Source organism: Gobio gobio (genome assembly GCF_949357685.1).
Source record: "Gobio gobio genome assembly, chromosome: 3".
In the NCBI taxonomy this organism is placed as follows: domain Eukaryota; kingdom Metazoa; phylum Chordata; class Actinopteri; order Cypriniformes; family Gobionidae; genus Gobio; species Gobio gobio.
In genome coordinates this window covers 64,974,444-64,995,407 of record NC_137099.1, presented here as the reverse complement: position 1 = coordinate 64,995,407, position 20,964 = coordinate 64,974,444, and the positions used below count along the sequence as shown (strand labels likewise).

The window sequence follows — 20,964 nt, the reverse complement described above, 5'->3', positions numbered from 1 at the left end:
CGTAGGCTACAGTACAATGACAGTTGCACAGATGTGTGTGCGTCGCGTGCGTGTGCATGTTGGGAGTTGGGAAGCGGTGAGAAAATGTCCGGCACGCGGTAACTTTACCAGTAATAATAATATTAATTTAGTTCTGTTTAACCGTCCCTGAACTAAATCAGCCATCAACACAGCCACGTGTGATGTGTTCACATATGAGCTGCGGTAGGACTATATCTCTGGACTCAGATTAGCGGTCTGTGACACAGGACATCAATGAATAAAAATATATATTTTTTGATTATATTTTAAGAGTTATTATTTCTTATATTGATTTCGTTAATAACTTGACAGCACTTAAATATGGATTCTTACAAGTTAAAGAACAATGTTTGTGGGACAAGTGGATTTTTGAAGGGGCAAGTGAAAGAGAATTTTACTAGACAGATTAAAACATCAATAACAAAAAACTAGGGAATCAACAAAATGCAAGAATGATTCTGCATTAATTTAGTGTAAGTAGTGAACGATAGTGGATAATAATATATACCCTAATGTATAATGAACTGACGGTAAAAATGTTGCGCTGTTGACGCTCGCGCAGTCTCTCGAGGAGAAATCAATGTTAATGAATGATTCAGCGCTTTGAATGAATCATTTGTATCAAAGATTCAATGACCTATTCATAAATGACTGCCTCATTCTTGAATGAATTAGCCATCAGAACAAATCGACTCAATGACTCACTCATCAGGAAATCAACCATCTTTCACCAGAGAGAAGTAGGCTAAATTCTGCCCGGAGCTACTACTTTTATATAATAATTACTTGATTGCCTAAGAACTTCTACCAAAACTTAGAGAAAGAGAACAAAAGACTCGGTGTGATCACAAGACAAAGAAACAAACCAGATCTCTGTCTTCTCAAAGACCGGTAAATTAACTCCGGGTGACACAGCTAAAACCCTACTAGAAACTCACAGAAACTGTGTTGCATATGAACTGCATCATATCATTGATTATTGGACTTGCATTCAAATAGCCTTCGACATAGCTTGTTAGTGTGTCTACAACTGATACACGTGACTATTTTGCATGTATATCACTCCCAATTCATGCAATTATGTAACTATTGAATGAGTGGATGAAAAGGCACCGTGTTTGATATCGTTTTGTTCGTATGAGTATAATCCAACATATGAGCTGAATGAAATCATTGTAGAATGGATCATGTCCTTATAGTAAGAAATTAGGTCTAAAATTACTCTCTGCTTAAGAGCAGAAAACTAAATTAGCATAGATAACCTAATTTTATAGGAGGGGTGGAAACACAGTCACCCCTGAACCCTGATTGGCCAGAAATCATCCAGGGGATGGGCAAATATTTGAGTTTTAATCTCAGAACACGAACAAAGAGTTCCAGCAGCTGAGTAGAGAACGAAGAGTTCTGAACAGTAGAGAGCTGTTTGCAGTGCAGTTCCAGGAGCCGCCAAAGGAGACGATCAGACGATCGTGGCAGACCAAGATCAGAGAAAATGGGTTGAACAAGGATTTCATTCGGGCCATCTGAATACTCTCCTCTCACTTTCCTTTCTCTTACTCAAAGTTTATTTTATTTCCGCTAAGTCTCGTGTTCTGTTAAGTTTCGCCGCAAAGTTTCTCAACGAAGCTCCAACAGCGCGCTTCAACTTCAAACAACGCCCAGGAGGCTTCCATCCAGCCGCCAACATGCCACGTGATTGGCTTCCCAAGACATCGATCAAAAGACACGACCAGTCCTTCAGCGAATCAAAGACCCGGGAAAACCCCTCTCTAGCCAGGAAAAGGGAATCCCCACTCAAAGACGACACGAGACACAAATGCAAATAATATCTCCAGATTCTAACTGAACTGGTGCATTGCAATCAAATTTAATAACCCCGCCTAAGAAACGATAGGAGGTTAAATTAATGATCGATGGTCATGTGTCATAAATGCATATATTGCTTGGGATTTCATCATTTCTCTCTCTTAAAACTCATTATTTCCTCACTTTCTTCCTTTCTGCAACGCGTGTGAATTTGCGAGTGTGTGTGTTTATGTTAGATATTAGTTTTATGTGTTAAGAGTAATCAATAAAGTTCTGTATGTATTCAAAGATAACTGTTCTTGTGTTATGTGCTTACGAATTTAATGTCTTGAACTGCCGATCTATGTTACCTGGCTGTTAAATAGTGTTTAACTATTGTTTGGATATTAATATCCGCTGCAGAGTTGATAGTTACGGCCTGTTCAAATGAAAGCTGGATGAGTCATTTGCTCGGCCGTAAAATAGACTCTCTCAAAATTCCCTATGAATTCATTAATTCATTAATTTGAGCTAAATAGACCTGTTTCCCTTTAACAGAGACCCTTTTAAGTTCTTACATATCGGTATACGAATACATTAAGGTGGTAAACATTAACTCTGAATTATTTATATGTAATAAGTCTCTTTCATTGTAATTCAATTCCCCGTTGAGTTATTATTTGATCTGATTCAAACCTTTACAAAGTAAATTGATCAGCATTACTCAAATCTTCCACTAGAGGGTGAAGGTACAATTTAAATGTAAGGAGTTTAGGGAAAACATTAGGGCTGTAACGATTTGACCAAAAATAAAAACCTTGATTTATTGAACATTTGACCTCGATTATGATTAAAGAACGATTATTTTGCTTTTTTTTTTTTGCCCTCATAAGGTCGAGTAAGTTCACTGATAAGGTTTGTACTGTAAATATTTTCTACTATTAAAGGTGGATTTTTTTTTCTAATGAAAAAGTGCATTTCTTTGTGATTTTAAAGGTCCCCTTCTTCGTGATCCCATTGTTCAAACTTTAGTTAGTGTGTAATGTTGCTGTTAGAGCATAAATAATACCTGTAAAATTATAAAGCTCAAAGTTCAATGCCAAGCTAGATATTTTATTTAACAGAAGTTCCCTTTCAAAGCCTACAGCGAACGGCCGGCTTGGACTACATCCTGGTACTTCCTTCTTTAATTACGTCAGTAGAGCAGTAGAACAGACTAACCTCCGCCCACAAGACTACGCGCAAAAAGGGGGCGTGGTCTTGTTGCTGTCCCACGTGGAGAAGAGGACGTGTCGCGTGGAGAAAAGGAAGTGTTGCGTTTGACTGTGTTTGTCGCCATGTCGTCGAGACGCTGTTATTTTCATCCCGGAGTCAAATCACCTTTGTTTGGCTTCCCCAGGGACGCTGTAGAGATCATTAAGCGCGCATATATCTCCCGTTAAGAGGCGTGACCTTTCCACGTTCGCTAAGCTGCTGTCAAATCACAACACGGGAAGCGCTGGCACAATCAGAACTCGTTACGTATTTCTGAAGGAGGGACTTCATAGAATAAAGGAAGTCATCAGCCGTTTTTAGGACAGTGAAAACAGCGGTATACAGATAAGTAAATTGTGTTAAAAATACTGTTTTTTTTTACACACGAAACATGAACACATGTTATATTGCACACTGTAAACACAATCAAAGCTTCAAAAAGACACGAAGAACGGGACCTTTAAAGTACTTGAAGGAAACGGTTCACTTTCAGCAGTTATTGTCTATGGGGCAGATTTCTGCTTGTTGTACATCAGATACAGATACATTAGCACATAGGCCTACATTACATTTATCTGAATGCATTAATGAGAGAGTGATTGTGTGTGTGAATTACTCTTACTGTCTCTATTCATTATGAAGCTGTGGTTTGTACTTACTGCAAAGGTATTAAAATGTATGCCTATAACGGTTGAGTTCCTAAGCTCCTTTACTTTAGTCACAGGACAGCGTTGACACTGCGTTTCTGCGCTGCTCTCTGCGCGAGCTTCTGTCTGAGTGTTCGTTTGTCACAATATATCAGGCATTAGTTCAACATAATACACATCTGATGGTCGAAACTCGCTTTAATGTTCAAACTGGCAGGGCTTAAACCACCGACAAATGACAAACTTTGTGAGGACGCACTTGATAGAGGTCTGCCTTCAGGGCGTGCGCGTTTTCAGAGACGCGACACAGCTCGGCTCTGTGTCACAGAAAAATGCTGAGCACTGAACGGAGAAGTTTTCCGTATTGTTGTTTTTGAATAGTGCACAATCGTGTTAAATGTTGAAACTAGCAAGCCTTTAAACGCATTTACTTGACAAACTTTATGAGCACGAAAGTCAAAGCGATCTGGCTTCGGGGCTTGCGCCAGGGTCTGTGCCGTCTCTCTCTCTCTGTGTGTGTGTGTGTGTGTGTGTGTGTGTGTGTCAGCGCATAGGCTATAAGAACAGAAATTAACTGATCTGTATAAACGGTGTAAAACATGCAGTTACTATAGTGAGTCTGGGCATCTATAAACACAGATAACTGCTCCTGCATCTCTGTGTGCCTGCAAACTGCACTTGATGTGACTGACGGGGCGGAGTCACGTGAAAACCGAAATAACCGACATGGGAAAAAATACGTCGGTTAGAGGTTCTGATTGTCGGTTTCGGTTATTTTTCGATTAATCGTACAGCCTTAGTAAACATACAAGACAGCTAAATATAAAACGAAAGGTTGAATTAATGCAACATAATGAAAAGGCTTAAATAGAATAAAGTGTGAAAACAGATCATCAGAGGCTCTTCGGCTGAAGTCTGATTGGTGCTTCTGTCTCTTTAACAGGCCGTCGTGGATTCAGTACCATGGACAGCAGCTGTCAATCAAACTTCAGCATCACTGATGACAGTTTAACAACACTTTGAGGACTTTGAGGCCTGAGATGGAGCTGGGGGCTTGGAAGACCAAGGTGGAGCCGGTGGGAGTGAGGACACAGGTGGAGCCACTGGGCTGGAGAATCAGGGTGACGCCACTGGACCAGAGGCCCAAGGTTGAGCCGGGGGATTTGAGGACCGAGGTATAGCAGGTGGGAGTGAGGACACAGGTGGAGCCAGCTGGCTGGAGAGTCAGGGTGATGCCAATGGAGCAGAGGGCCATGGTTAATCCGGATGATTTGAGGACAGAGGTGGAGCTGGTGGGATTGAGGGCACAGGTGGAGCCAGTGGGCTGGAGAGTCAGGGTGATGCCACTGGACCAGAGGGCCAAGGTTGAGCCGGAGGATTTGAGGACCGAGGTGGAGCCGGTTGGAGTGAGGACACAGGTGGAGACAGAGGGCTGTAGAGTCAGGGTGATGCCACTGAACCAGAGGGCCAAGGTTGAACCGGAGGATTTGAGGACTGAGGTGGAGCCGGTGGGAGTGAGGACATGGGTGAAGCTGAAGAGTCAGGGTGATGCCACTGGACCAGAGGGCCAAGGTTGAGCCGGAGGATTTGAGGACCGAGGTGGAGCCGGTTGGAGTGAGGACACAGGTGGAGACAGAGGGCTGTAGAGTCAGGGTGATGCCACTGAACCAGAGGGCCAAGGTTGAGCCGGAGGATTTGAGGACCGAGGTGGAGCCGGTGGGAGTGAGGACACAGGTGGAGCCAGAGGGCTGGAGAGTCAGGGTGATGCCACTGAACCAGAGGGCCAAGGTTGAGCCGGAGGATTTGAGGACCGAGGTGGTGCCAACCTACACTTTCAACTAGCATACAACTACACAAAGCTCATTGCAATAAAATCAAGAAATCAGACATTAACTCAGATTTGCCACTAGATGGAGCCAAATGTTTCATGGCGGTGTCTGCCAGTGTTTACTGACTCATAACCAGAGAAAAGTGTCCAAACATTCGTGATGACAGAACTTCATCAGCAAGCAGACATTTACAAACGGATTTATGACTGGAGCTAGAAGTAAAAAAATTTTTTTTACTTTTAAACATTGGAAAGAAAAATTGCATTATACTATAAATAACATTTTTATAATATTATAAATAATATTATCTCTTTATGAATATAAATATAATATTATCTCTTCACGAAGTGTGTGAACATTGTTGCTGAAGAAACCATTTTCTGTTTTTATCAGACCTGCAGGTGGTTGAAAAGCTTCTTGGTTTGACCAACACAATACGAAGAAGAGCAAGAACAAAAGAAAACCACAAGTGCAATAGTTTCTCATTAACTCACTGACCACTTAGTAAAAACCTGGAAAACACCCAAGCACTGTGGGCACGAGTTCTGCACAAACATGTACTACTCGCATCACCTTAAGATCATGAAAATCTTATTTGATAAACTGTTTGACAAGAGTCATTTTGGTATTTCAGTAAGGTTTAATGTTTAATGTTCAGCATGAAGGATAAACATCAACTATTTACAGTAAACTTCCCTTCTGCTCTGACTATAAAAATTACCATTCAACCGTGAACTTTGTTTCCATTTAATCAGTCCATACATTATACCATTCATTTACAAACCATTGGAGTGAATCCACCAATCGAGAGCAGAAGTGCACAAACAATATAAGATACATTTACAGAATAATTACAAAATATGAAATATATTTCCAGTGATAAACCTGCAGTTGCATAAAATAATTTTTTTATAAAATTTTTGTAAAATAAAATGAACAGAAATACACAAGGTTCAACAATGCAAACATGATGATATTTATAGTATTTTTACAGACATTGAAAATTATTTGCTTTTCATCTAATTTCTTGATTTTATTTTATTTGAAGTAAAAAAAAAAAGTCCAATCAGCCTTTTCTTATTCAGTACTTAAAATTAATTACTGAATTTGTATTTTTGAAACTTCTTCAGTAATAATAAGCGGATCTTAGTCTTTGTCTTCTGCTCACAATGGATGTTGATCTTCTGTGTCTCTCTGTGGGTTTCCTGAGGACGTGTTTCATTAAACTGAACTGAGACCCTGAACCTTCACCAGTTTTCTGTGGCTTTGAGCTGGACGGAAAAAACAGCCTGTTCATCAGAAAACCACAAAACACCTCCAGCGCTCATGAGAAACTTTGAGACAAAAAAAATATTCTCAAAAACTTAAAAATATGTTTGTTTCAAATGAATGATGACTAAAGAAAATATGTGATTTGAAGAAAACTGAGAAGGGTCAAGCTCAACTGACGGTAATGTAGGGCGGGGCGATATATCGCATGACATTGTTAGGCGCATCTCGTCAGTAAAGCCGGTTCCTTGATTAGTAATAAATCGCCATCACCTGCTTTCAGATGGAGCGGCATTTACTACACAGAGCCGTAGTTCACTGACAAGCTGAGCCATATTGCATTAATTATCGCAGGCGATACGTCCGTGATAATTAATGCGATATGGCTCAGCTTGTCAGTGAACTACGGCTCTGTGTAGTAAATGCCGCTCTATCTGAAAGATTTACTGGCGATTTACTACTAATCAAGGAACCGGCTTTACTGACGAGATGCGCCTAACAATGTCATGCGATATATCGCCCAGCCCTACGGTAATGTTTGACTATCAGAGGGGATTATGGGTAAGTGTGCAGTAGATTTATGTGGGTGGTGTACATCTGAATGGTTTGTGGGAAGTTGAATCGAAGAGTAAAGTTAAATCTGCTTCACATGCAAGATCTCAACACAGCATCATAAATGAACACAAGTGACAAAACATCCAAGACATCATAGATATTTGATTTTTGGTTAGTTTTTATAATCAGCTTCATAATAAATGTCTATGTTCTGATTTAGGTTTGTTTGTGTGTGTGTGTGTGTGTGTGTGTGTGTGTGTGTGTGTGTGCGTGTGTGTGTGTGTGTGTGTGTGTGTGTGTGTGTGTGTGTGTGTGTGTGTGAAGGACAGCATCACCTCATCGTAATAAACACTCAGTCACAGTGAATCCTCCAATCAGCAGCAGAGTCGAACATATTGAAATAATGTTGAACAAAGAGAAATCTGAAAATACAAAACAACACATACAGTGATGATTATACTTTTTTTATAAAACCATCACTTCTAATGTTATTTTAGGAATTTATAATTTGACAATAGACAACACATTTTTTTTGAGGAAATAAACCCTTCAAATCTGCCTATTCAGTTTGTGTTGTGTAAATGCCCATTTTCTCCATATTAGAATTTTTCTGCCTAAAGTTTTCAGCTCTGTGATTGGTGGTCCAGAGGTCCAAATTACAGAGGGCCAAATCATGGAACCCAGCAGGCAAAGTACGTCAGTGCGACGTCAGGAAGACGTTGGACTCCAACTAATCCAACATCAGTCAGACGTCATATTTTGGTTGAAAATTAAAGTGGAGTTGACGTCTAAACAGGACCGTCTGAGTCAGTTCAGCTTAGGACGTCTAGTCCACGTTGGTTTATTTCGCAGACTGATGGGTCGTATGGCAGCAGCATCCCCTGTGGTTAAACTGGGCCTGCCCCACATGAGACCATTCCAATGATGGATCTAAAGCCAAGGGATCTCGCCAAGCAATCAGGCCCAGGGTATGATTTGGCACCCCCGTCTGGACCTATGGAAGTTGTGGGTGTGGCCCTTGAGCGGGGCACGTTAATGTATTCTGGTCTCTCTGCTGAGATTACAGCTACTATTGTTAACTCTAGGGCCCCTTCCACGAGGCACCTGTATACTTTTAAGTGGAAGCTGTTTGCCTCTTGGTGCAGGCAGCGTGGCTTGCACTGCATAAAAAGTGGGATTTTCGTCAGTATGTGGCACTGTAGATTGCCGTGAAACTTCAGGTTTACGACTGTGCACGGCAATTTGCAGGCAACACCGAAAACTGCCGTAAATTGTCGGAAATTGACGTGGGCCTTGCTTGGCAGTTGTCCCCCCATGACCCCCCCTCCCCTTAATTCTAGGGGAGGCTTTATCATGTAAATGAACATGCTGTGAGCTACACAAATGCAAACCAGAGTAGCAGCAGGGGGAGTTTTATCTAGGTTCTGAATTTTTTTAACTAAAACATTTTAAGTTAAATGTACTCGTTTTAGTTCACATTACTAAATTTTCAGGGCAACCAGTTTGCTCCAATTTTTTAAGCAGATTCAACTTGTCCGGGCAAACAGAGTAGATTAATTACTCTGTATGTCATTAGCAATAACCATGTAAAAAAAAAAATACACACAAAATAAAAAGTTACGGTGTTATGCCTATATGTAATTGAAGCACTTTTGCCACACCCATTAACTTAAATAAAGTGAAAATAAATATAATAGGTTTTTCTGGAGCTGGTGGTCTGAAACCTCAATGAGGCTGAAGAATATAGGGATAAATTAAGCCCCTCTGTGGACTGATTTCCGGACTCTTGTGATTCTCTATCTCTCTCTCTCTCTCACACACACACACACACACACACAATCACACGCACTCACACACACACACACAATCACACACACACACTCACACACACACACACACACACACACACGTTTGTTTTTGTGAAATGTGAGGACATTCCATAGGCGTAATGGTTTTTATACTGTACAAACCGTATTTTCTATCCCCTTACACTGCCCCTGCCCCTAAACCTAACCCTCACAGGAGACTGTGCAGTTCACTTTCTGTGAAAAAAAACTTGTTCTGTGTGATTTATAAGCATTTTGAAAAGTGAGGACATGGGGAACGTCCTCATATTTCACCCTCTTTTTGTAATACCTATGTCATACCCATGTCATTATACACATTTGTGTCCTGATATTTCACGAAAACATGCCCACACACACACACACACACACACACACACACACACACACACACACACACACACACACACACACACACACACACACACACACACACACACACATACACATCTGTGCAGGCAGACACACACACACACACACACAGCCAAAATACATCAACTTTTTTTTTTTTTTATTCACCTCTTAACATTCTTTTGTTTCATTTTCTTGTTAATTTAATAAAAAAAAAATTAAATCAGTTTGTTGTTAGACTCCCTTCTTTGTAAACTGTCATAAACTGACTATATCAAGACAATCAATTCTAATCCCATCAAATTTGTGAGCGAGAACTGTAGTCTGTACATGCATGTGGTACTAAATACATTTTCCATTCTGTCCAGGAAAATGTATTAGTACAGAGTTTTTTCATTAATTCTGGAAAACATCCTTATAACAATGACCTCGCATGTGATTGGAGGAGCCCGACGAGCTTCTCGCCCTCGTCCAATCACGTGCGAGGTCATGGCCATGACGCGTACAAAACTTTAAGACAAGCTTTAAATAGACGTGTTTTTTTTTTAAATACATTTCCTGTGTTTTTGCTGCTTTGCTTTTTCGTGATCAACAATGACAGGACGCCGTCTCGCCTTCAGCTCCCCTTCAACTCCTCTGCATGGACGCGGCCAACTTTTTCGACTAATTTTCAGCTGTCTGGCGTCTTCACAACTCTGAGGCAAACTGCAGGCGCTATGAACCAGAGCATGGGTAATGTAACGTTACGATTTAAAGAATATGCTTTTATTCAGCTGTATAAGGAAATGGATGCATTAATAGATCCGAGCTTAAAACTGCACATTTTGTTTACACAGACTATCCTCGCCTCATAACGAAGCCGTGAGCTCTTATCTGCTTGGAGCGATTTCCGCGAGTCCAGATTTAACCGCTGATCACGACGAAATTGTGTGTAAGTATAACTTCTAATGTTTTTCTCATTCCTTGTTTAATTTTACCGTGGCTGTTTTTACCAATCTCATGTAATTGTTTTCCAGCTGCCTGTAAGACGTATTATGAATCGACGAGCCGGAGCTTCAGATACAAACAACCTGAACTTACATTGTCGATCAAGAAGAAAAAGGGTAAGATTTATTACATTAGATCCGTTTTTTGTCAATGTGAGTATTTTTCAGGTTGCTTATTGTCTTCAAGGATGTATTACAGTTGCTGGAAGCGAGAGTGTGCTGGCTGAGGATGAGATGGACATTTGGAAGTGCGCGACCATTGAACTCATATCTGATGAGGAAGACGGCTTTGTTCACGGGGTGTCTGGATGGATTGTTCGACCACCGCCCTCTCGCAGCCTGGAGCTCTCCGAACTCTGTGCCACTTTGCAACCCAGATTAGAGGCGATACCGAAATACAGGGCAACTCACCATATACGCCTGTGTTTCCCGAATGTGTTTGGAACACTTCTTTTTGACGTTTTTGGAGGACAACATAAGAGACATTACAGCTGCACTGTACATAGTTGTGTGTTTAACAATAAAGCTCTTTCTTTGAATAAACAGCTGTGTGTTTATAAATGAAGCTCTTTCTTTGAATAAACGGCACGGTCCGTATAATTTTCCCATATATTCCTTGATGGTATGAATACTTCATAGCACAATAACATTTAATATAAAACATAAATCATTACAACATAAATTATATATTTATTATTATTATTATTGGGATTTATATTTGAGCCAGGGTGACCAATAATGATTGGTTTGCAGTGATCTGCCAACCAATCACGAGGGATTTTTCTTGTTTAAAAGTAGTGGCTTCAGCCAATACTGAGTGAGTAACTTCAAGTCTGGCCGTTGACTCTCTGGTTTCGCTGCTATTCATATGCTAATTAGAGGCGTCGCACCTCCGCGGTCTCTCAGCGGGGGGGCTCTCCACCTACGTCATGGTTCGTTTACGACAATTTGTGGCACAGACGAACGCGATGTTCGCTGCCTCTAAATTGTCGAAAACTGCCGAAAATTAGGGAGATTTCCGGGAGTCTACAGGCGTTTACGGGGTCGAAAATCCCACTTTTCATGCAGTGTTGGATCCAGTTCATTGGATGGCTTAGGCTTTGCCCCCTGTATGTATTCGCTCATGGGATCTTTCTATCGTCCTGTAAGGTTTAGCAGGTAACCCCTTTGAGCCATTGGAGTCGGTGTCATAAAAGTTCTTGACCCTTAAAACGTTTTTTTCTGGTGGCTCTATCCTCCCTTAAGAGAATAGGGGATCTACAGGCTCTTTCAATCAGCCCTTCTTGTATGGATTTTGCCCCGAGGTTTGGTTAAAGTCTTGTTGCAACCTAGGCCACGTTATGTTCCTAAGGTTGCTTCAACCCCTTTTTGTTCCTAGCAAGTGGTCTTGGAGGCTTTTTCTCCTCCTGACTCAGAGACTGGGAGTGATATGTGGCCTCTTGGCCTTTGGCCAGCGAGGGCGTTTAAGATCTATGTCGACCGTACATCCCAGTGGTGTAAATCGGAGCAATTTTTTGTGTTTTGGCTGTAAAAATAAAGGAGCTGCCATCACCAAACAGAGAATGTATCATTGGTTGATCAAGGCTATCTCTGCAGCCTCTAGGTGTGCATGCACATTCCACCAGAGGAATCTTCTTCTCTAGCTCTTTTTAAAGGCTCTTCTCTGGAGGATATTTGTGTCTCAGTTACTTATGTAACCTTGGTTCCAGGGAACGGGACACTGTGACACCAGCCATTCCCTTACCTTCGATAATTTGTTTTCGTCGTTTTGAAAATCTGATATGAAGCATACGTGACATATTTTTGGGGCAGTGCTAAGTGCTACTAGCCAATAAAATGGCGTGATGGTAGAAGGGCTTCAGACATTCGTCACACCGAAGGTGTTCCATTGCGACAGCTCCGCAGATTCTCATTCCCTACTCAAGGAACCAAGGTTACATATGTAACCGAGATGTTTTACTACGTATAAAACCATGGTTTTGCTACACTAACCATAGTTTAACCATGGACTTTGTAGCAAAACTATGGTTATACAAATCGTAATCAATCCACCAAAAAAAAAACATGGTTTTCTTAGTGGCCTCATTGACACATCTGTAGATCCACCCCAATTGTTCATGAGACCTGAACATTTCACAAGTTCAAACTTACATATAATTTATGGAGTTAAAATTTGCTTAAATGCGTATTTGGCGTGCTGTCCGGGGGGAGGGCTTCGAGCTCGGAATTTGGCACGAACCCAGAGTACCCCCGTGTATGTAAGTGGTTAGAACTAAAAGTGTGGAGAAAGGATGGTGGAGGGATGCTGATAAACTGTCAACAGATGGAGGTAGGACTGCTGCGTATATATACCTCTTATTGTTAATTGGCTGAGTGCTCTCCACTGAAGTTCCAAACGTAATTTAGGGAGGACCGAGCCCATCTAATCTTCCAATCAACAGCCAACAGCCAGAGTATATAAACAGCTGCTTACCTCTCCTCAGTCTCAGATGTTCCAGCATACGTTCGATCGGATATACATCACATTAAACAACCACACCAAACACTAGTATCTTGCTTATGACTGGACTGCTTCTCCCTACTATTTTTGCATATTTCTGCTGGCCAAGCTCTGCAGGGTTTGTTTTCATCTGGATGCAGTGAGAGCTCTCCCTTTTCCCTTTTCCTGGAATGGGCTCTTTCATTCGAATTGCAGTGTGGGCTCCCGCGTCCAGATACTGTGCAGGCTCTCCCGTTTGACTTCCAGTGTGGGCTCTTCCGTTTGACTTACAAAGTGAGTATCCTGTTCATGCATATCAGGGCTCTCTCCTTTGAAACACAGCAAGAGCTCTCCCATTTGGATTGCAGTGTGGACACTCCTATCTGAACAAGTAGACTGGAGGTACCAAGGATCGTAAGTCCCTCGGACGAAGTGGGCCCTTATGTCCTTACGTTAACTAAACCCCTCTATCAGAAAGATGGTAGCTCTGTGTTTATCTATATATCGTATGCTGCTCCTTTCTGTGGTACGGAGTTTCACTCTGTATATCAGTGGTCCATTTTCCAGTGTTCATTTTGACAGCAAATTTTGATTTAGTTTTAGTCATAGTCTTTTGACTAAAATGCAATTTAGTTTTAGTCATATTTTAGTCACCTGAATTGTTTTTAGTTTTAGTCTAGTTTTAGTCGACTAAATATCATAAGATTTTAGTCGACTAAATATCATAAGATTTTAGTCGACTAAATCTACAGTAGATTTAGTCTCCTAAAATCTAATGAGTTTAGTTAAATTGTAATACATTAAGCTTTTAAGCCTTACATAACCGACTGACATTTTGACATCATTTTGTTTTTGGCATTAAACATATATGAAAGAGAGCTCAATTCACTTTTTTGTTTGTTTTTTAAAAACATCTATATAGTTGTATTTATATAGTAGCCATATCAGGTTAAGCTTCAAATAAGTTTGTTTATTTATTTATTTATTTTTATTTCAGTTAACATTTATTTAATTTCAAGTAATGAAGATTTTTTTTAATGGTTTTAGTTAACCCTGATACTTTATTGAATATGTGTCAAATACTGGTCTTTCCTCCTGACTATATATTAAATGAGAATTAAATTAAATACAGTTTATTTTGTAACCAAAAACGAATAAATAATGCATGACATACACATTAACTCTTATTTTGAAATGTCTGCACCTTACTATTGCAGATGCAGGATGCTCATTCAAGTTCAGGAGATAAAATATGCATCGTTACAACCGTCTAAAACTATTTATAGTATATTACTATATAAACATCGTAAAGTAAACGTTGTCATTATTGATCAGCATTAGTTCATAAACAATTGCCTGGCATATGTGCGCTATTAAATGATTGTGAACAGCTCTGGAGCGCTGGATTGGGGATTTGTGAGCCTGTAGAAGTGCAACAGCGCCGTGTATTCCAGTGTTTAGATCAGCACGCGTTCAAATCAAATGTGCGCATCTGTTACACAGGACATCATTTCTGACCCGATCTCTTCCCTAATCGACCCTCCCTAACATTTTTGTCTCGTTTGTATTTGTTGACAAAAATGACAGTAAGTTTTTGTCATAGTTTTTGTCATCCAACACTAGTTTTTATTTAGTTATCATCTCGTTTTCGTCAGTGAAAAAAGGTCGTTGACGAAAACCCGCTCATAGCGCTACATGGTGGACATAGTAGGGAGAAGCGTTCCAGCCCAGCTCCTGAAGGGGGCACGTTAAACATCACTGCCGCAGCAGTGTTCATTCATGACTCCAGGTCGATAAACAGCTTCCTCATGTTCCAGTGGAAAATCACCAGAGCCACTCGACATCTCTAACCTCTATTTCATGCCGCTTCTATTTTTCACTTCTTTTGCGGGGTATCATGCTTACGCATTTGTGTATCCTGAAAACTTTAAATCCTTAAGCATTTATCGTGCTAAAGCCAACTTGCTGTCTCAAATTTATTCTGCACTTTTTTGGGGGTATATCAGAGCTCAAGTTGAAACCGCTTCATCAAGCCCCTCATCAGTAGACAGCAAGCCAAATAAGCTTAACCTAAAAATCTTAAGATTATATGGGCAAACAAATTCGTTAAACATAATTTAAATCTGCAACAAAGACAATTGAGAAATAATAATATATCTTACCCTTTTTAACAGTGAGGGTGACTTTAGTGAGGATGTGAGATCCACACCAGTATATCCCAGAATCCTCTTCTCTCAGATCAGTGATGTTTACAGTAAAGACTCCAGTAGATGCTTCATCACTGAAAGACAATCGATCATCTCTGATCGTCTCCAGTGAAACTCCATCCTTCACACACATGGAGGGTTCATGTGCTTTGCAGAAGCATTTCTGATGTTCCTCCTGATGTTTGCACTGGATTGACATGTCCTCTCCTTCACACTTAGTCAAGTTCAGCTCTGGAAATGATGAGAAATATAAGAACATCAATTCACAGCCATAGTTTGACATATTCAGATGAACAAACCTTCCTCACCCTCGTTCATGATGACGATCAGATGAGTGTAAAGATAATTCACGTCTCTCTCTAATGTCACTGCACACCAGTATTTCCCAGCATCCACTGCTGTCAGTCCAGTGATGGTCCCAGTGAAGACACTTGCAGTGACATCATCATTCAGAGTCAATCTGTCAGTCTTGGTCTCTTTCTCTTCTCTCACAGTCTCATTGAGAGTATTTCTATCTCTAGTGGAGCACTTCCCCTTACAGAGAGACTTTGACTTTGATTTATAGATTGAATCATAAGGGCAGATGATCTCAGCAGATTCTCCTTCACGTCTCACTACTGGAGACACTGCAAACACACAAACACACACATTTAACACACATGATTCTGAATAGACTGCATTTACTACAATGAAATCCTCTGAATTCACTCACTGGTGAGGTTGAGCTGAATTTTGGTGGTCAGGGAGATGAAAGTCAAATATGTGTCTCTGGTTTCTGCTCCACACCAGTAAACTCCAGCATCTCTCACGCTCACATTACTGATGCTCACTGTAAAAACTCTCTCTTCATTTCTCTCAGATGAACCACTCATTTGTGTCACTGTAGATGTGCTGATGGTTTGGCAGATGTGATTATCATCCTCTTTGCAGAAATGAACTTTATGTTCCTCTGGGATCTGACAGGTGATGTTGACTTCTTCACCAAGATGAGCAGATTCAGTCAGAAATGTTGCATCTGTAAACCAAGAGAAATTACGTAAAAATCTGAATTGATATTTCATACATGCCAGCTTAAGTATTTGTGGTTCCTCACCGTGTGTGACGCGCAGCTGAAGTTCAGTGAAGCTCTCAGTATAGTAAGACACATTCACTCCACACCTGTATGTTCCTGCATCTGCAGCTTTCAGCTCTCTAAAAAACACCATCAAGACTCCTGCTCTGGTGTCGTTATATAAAGAAACATCTCCATTCTCCATCCATTCATCCTGAACTCCTGGATTCTTCCTCTCTGAACATCCATCTGACTCTTTACAGATGTATTTTGGCTTGGTTTTGTATTGAGGATGTTCATACTTGATCATCATACGACCTCCTGAGTGGCCAGTCACTCTAGACACGCCCACTTTAGCTGTCAATCACAAATATCATACAAAGTGTTTTCATCTATAGCAAATGCTGAAGAACACTGACAATGTGAACTTATTCAATTACATTGATAGTTTGTCCTACTCACTCATGATGTGCAGATGAACAGTATTAATAATGGAGTAACTGTACGATTGTCCTTTGATCCAAACTCCACATAAATAAACTCCTCCATCATCTGGTGTCACAGCTGTAATTCTCACAGTCATGAGTTTATGTTTGTCATCAGAAACACTTAATCTTTCTTTATTATTCCATATGCTGTAAATCATCTCAATGGAGTCTCTTCCTTCTTTATATATGATCTTGGGATCATTAAAATGATTCTGTGAATATTCACAGCTGAAGGCGGCAGTTTCTCCACTATTCACCATCACTGTCTTTGACACGTTACAACAGGAATCTGTGATGCACAAATTAAGGTACATTTTACTTACATAAAAGCTTTGACATGATAAGTAACTCCGTTACACAAACATGCTGATCTTAAATGACTGACCTTCTTCCACATTCAGAATCATATCGATGGACCAGTAGTCTTCAACCCCAATCCGGTAAGTTCCAGCATCTTGTGTGTTCAGTTCTCTGATGTAGATCATGAGATTTTCAAAATCATTGCAAAATAAAGTGAATCTTCCTTCATTAATCCATTGATCGTGTTTTCTATAATGTATTATTGTTGTACTCTGTTGCTTTCTTATGTATTTAGCATTGTCTTTATGCCAAATCTTCCATGAACTAACAAGAAGACTTGCTCCAGAATATCCAGTGACGCTAAAGCATCTCACTGCACCTGTCAATCAGATTGATACTGTGATCAGAAACTTCATGAACAGAAAACAGCATCATTACTGCAGTGATGAAAGAGAAAAGCTCTGACCTGAGATCAGGTAGAAAGTGAAGAAGATGAGGAGGATCTTCATTGTGAGTTGAGTTCAGTCTTCTTTCTGCTGAATCTCTCTGTCTCTACATCTGTCTGCTTTAGTTCCTTCCTCTTTCTTCAGCTCTTTATCAGTAATGAGCAGCTTTACTGGCCCCTCCCACCATCAGCACTGACTGAATATTACATTAATCACACTGAAAGAGCGCCACCTAGAGGAGGTTACAGTGTGTGCTACTGAGAGCTCACACAGGCTTCATCTTCTCTATATAAGTATGACTAGACGACAGTTTAATTTACACGTGAGTTGTCTATTAATTTAAAGTCTTATTAATTACCTTTAAATAACTTAAAATAAAAGGTTAAAACAACAAAGCATAATGAAAATGCTGAAAACACAAGATATAGTACAACTTATACCACATACAGCTGATATAATTCACACATCAGGAAATGTGCATTATAAAAGCTGATTCACTCTTATATAAAGAGAACATCATGAGGCATTATTTAATAATTTCATCTTTCTGTTTCTCTGAGAAATCTCTGCACCGGTTACCTATTAATTTTTTTTATTTTATTTTTTTATCAATTATAAAGTATTGCTACTGACCTACAATAAGGCTCTAAATGGTTTAGCTCCATTTTACTGATCTTCTATCACCCTACAATCCATCATGGTCTTTAAGATCACAAAACTCTGGGCACTTTATATTAGGTGTCCTTAACTACTATGTACTAACGTTTTAATTAATAATTTGATACAATGCACTTATTGTGTACATACATGTTTTTACATTGTACTTACATTTTAAAAAATACCTGCAAGTAATTAAGTCTGTAATTAATTTCTGTAGTTACATTTGTAATTACACAGTTGACACTTCCCTTACACCTAACCCTACCCTTAAACTTGCCGATACCACCACACCTGTCCCTAACTCTACCCGTATCCCACCTCAATTTCAGCAAAGGTGTTTTGCAATACAATTTGAACACAGTAAGTACATTGTACTTATTTTTGTTGTAAGTACATAGTAGTTAAGGGCACCTAATATAAAGTGGGGCCCTCTGGGCTTCTGGAAGTACCTAGGATATATAAGTCCACTAATGGAGGGAGAGCGTTTTCATATTTGGCTTCTAAACTCTGGAATAGCCTTCCTGATAATGTTCAGGGCTCAGACTCATTCTCCCAGTTTAAGTCTAGATTAAAGACGAATCTCCTTACCCAAGCATTCGCATAATGCATCTCATAATCTTGTACTCCAGTTATATCAGTTCACATCATTTTCTTTGTCTAATGCTTTGAACCGCACCTACGCTCATTATTTTCCTGTTCTGTTTTATCTCAGGACGCCCATCCAGAGTTGGCTAGAGAGTCCGTCAGCTCCAGTCTGGATCCAGCTTCTCGTAAAGATTCAGATGACCAACACCTGTGAAGAGATGACTCCAACTCCTGCGAGGACTTCAGATGACCATCACCTGTGAAGAGATGACTCCAACTCCTGCGAGGACTTCAGATGACCATCACCTGTGAAGAGACGACTCCAACTCCTGTGAGGACATCAGATGACCAACACCTGTGAAGAGACGACTCCAACTCCTGCGAGGACTTCAGATGACCATCACCTGTGAAGAGACGACTCCAACTCCTGTGAGGACATCAGATGACCATCACCTGTGAAGAGATGACTCCAACTCCTGCGAGGACTTCAGATGACCATCACCTGTGAAGAGATGACTCCAACTCCTGCGAGGACTTCAGATGACCATCACCTGTGAAGAGATGACTCCAACTCCTGCGAGGACTTCAGATGACCATCACCTGTGAAGAGATGACTCCAACTCCTGCGAGGACTTCAGATGACCATCAACTGTGAAGAGACGACTCCAACTCCTGTGAGGACTTCAGATGACCATCACCTGTGAAGAGACGACTCCAACTCCTGCGAGGACTTCAGATGACCAACACCTGTGAAGAGATGACTCCAACTCCTGCGAGGACTTCAGATGACCAACACCTGTGAAGAGACGACTCCAACTCCTGCGAGGACTTCAGATGACCATCAACTGTGAAGAGACGACTCCAACTCCTGCGAGGACTTCAGATGACCAACACCTGTGAAGAGACAACTCCAACTCCTGCAAGGACTTCAGATGACCAACACCTGTGAAGAGACAACTCCAACTCCTGCAAGGACTTCAGATGACCAACACCTGTGAAGAGACGACTCCAACTCCTGCAAGGACTTCAGATGACCATCACCTGTGAAGAGACGACTCAACTCCTGCGAGGACTTCAGATGACCATCACCTGTGAAGAGACGACTCCAACTCCTGTGAGGAGTTCAGATGACCATCAACTGTGAAGAGACGACTCAACTCCTGCAAGGACTTCAGATGACCATAACCTGTGAAGAGACGACTCCAACTCCTGTGAGGAGTTCAGATGACCATCAACTGTGAAGAGACGACTCAACTCCTGCAAGGACTTCAGATGACCATCACCTGTGAAGAGACGACTCCAACTCCTGCAAGGACTTCAGATGACCATCACCTGTGAAGAGACGACGCCAACTCCTGCAAGGACTTCAGATGACCATCACCTGTGAAGAGACGACTCCAACTCCTGCAAGGACTTCAGATGACCATCACCTGTGAAGAGACGACGCCAACTCCTGGAGAACTTCAGATGACCATCAACTGTGAAGAGACGACTCAACTCCTGCAAGGACTTCAGATGACCATCACCTGTGAAGAGACGACTCAACTCCTGCAAGGACTTCAGATGACCATAACCTGTGAAGAGACGACTCCAACTCCTGTGAGGAGTTCAGATGACCATCAACTGTGAAGAGACGACTCAACTCCTGCAGGACTTCAGATGACCATCACCTGTGAAGAGACGACTCAACTCCTGCGAGGACTTCAGATGACCATCAACTGTGAAGAGACGACGCCAACTCCTGGAGAACTTCAGATGAACATAACCTGTGAAGAGACGACGCCAACTCCTGCAGGACTTCAGATGACCAACACCTGTGAAGAGACGACTCCAACTTCTGCGAGGACTTCAGATGACCAACACCTGTGAAGAGACGATTTAACTCCTGCGAGGACTTCAGATGACCAACACCTGTGAAGAGACGATTTAACTCCTGCAAGGACTTCAGATGACCAACACCTGTGAAGAGACAACTCAACTCCTGTGAGGACTTCAGATCACCATCACCCTTTAAGAGACGACTCCAACTCCTGTGAGGACTTCAGATGACCAACACCTGTGAAGAGACGACTCAACTCCTGGAGGACTTCAAATGACATCACCTGTGAAGAGACAACTCCAACTCCTGCAGGACTTCAGATGACCAACATCTGTGAAGAGATGAGTCCAACTCCTTCTATAATAATAATATCATACGTTTATCATAC

The 20,964-nt window shown here is 41.1% G+C and overlaps 1 protein-coding gene across 1 annotated transcript; it reads right to left on the bottom strand.

Annotated features, from left to right (window-relative positions):
* Positions 1-6,160: 6,160 nt before the first annotated feature.
* Positions 6,161-17,251, bottom strand: LOC307124238 (polymeric immunoglobulin receptor-like; the record flags this gene model as incomplete). The annotated part of the gene is made up of 8 exons (XM_079813286.1): positions 6,161-6,807; positions 7,696-7,782; positions 15,183-15,458; positions 15,536-15,853; positions 15,940-16,242; positions 16,321-16,635; positions 16,741-17,055; positions 17,152-17,251. The coding sequence occupies 7 exons, from the start codon at positions 17,249-17,251 to the stop codon at positions 7,697-7,699; spliced, it is 1,713 nt and encodes a 570-aa protein (XP_079669412.1). The 3' UTR covers positions 6,161-6,807; position 7,696.
* Positions 17,252-20,964: the final 3,713 nt, after the last annotated feature.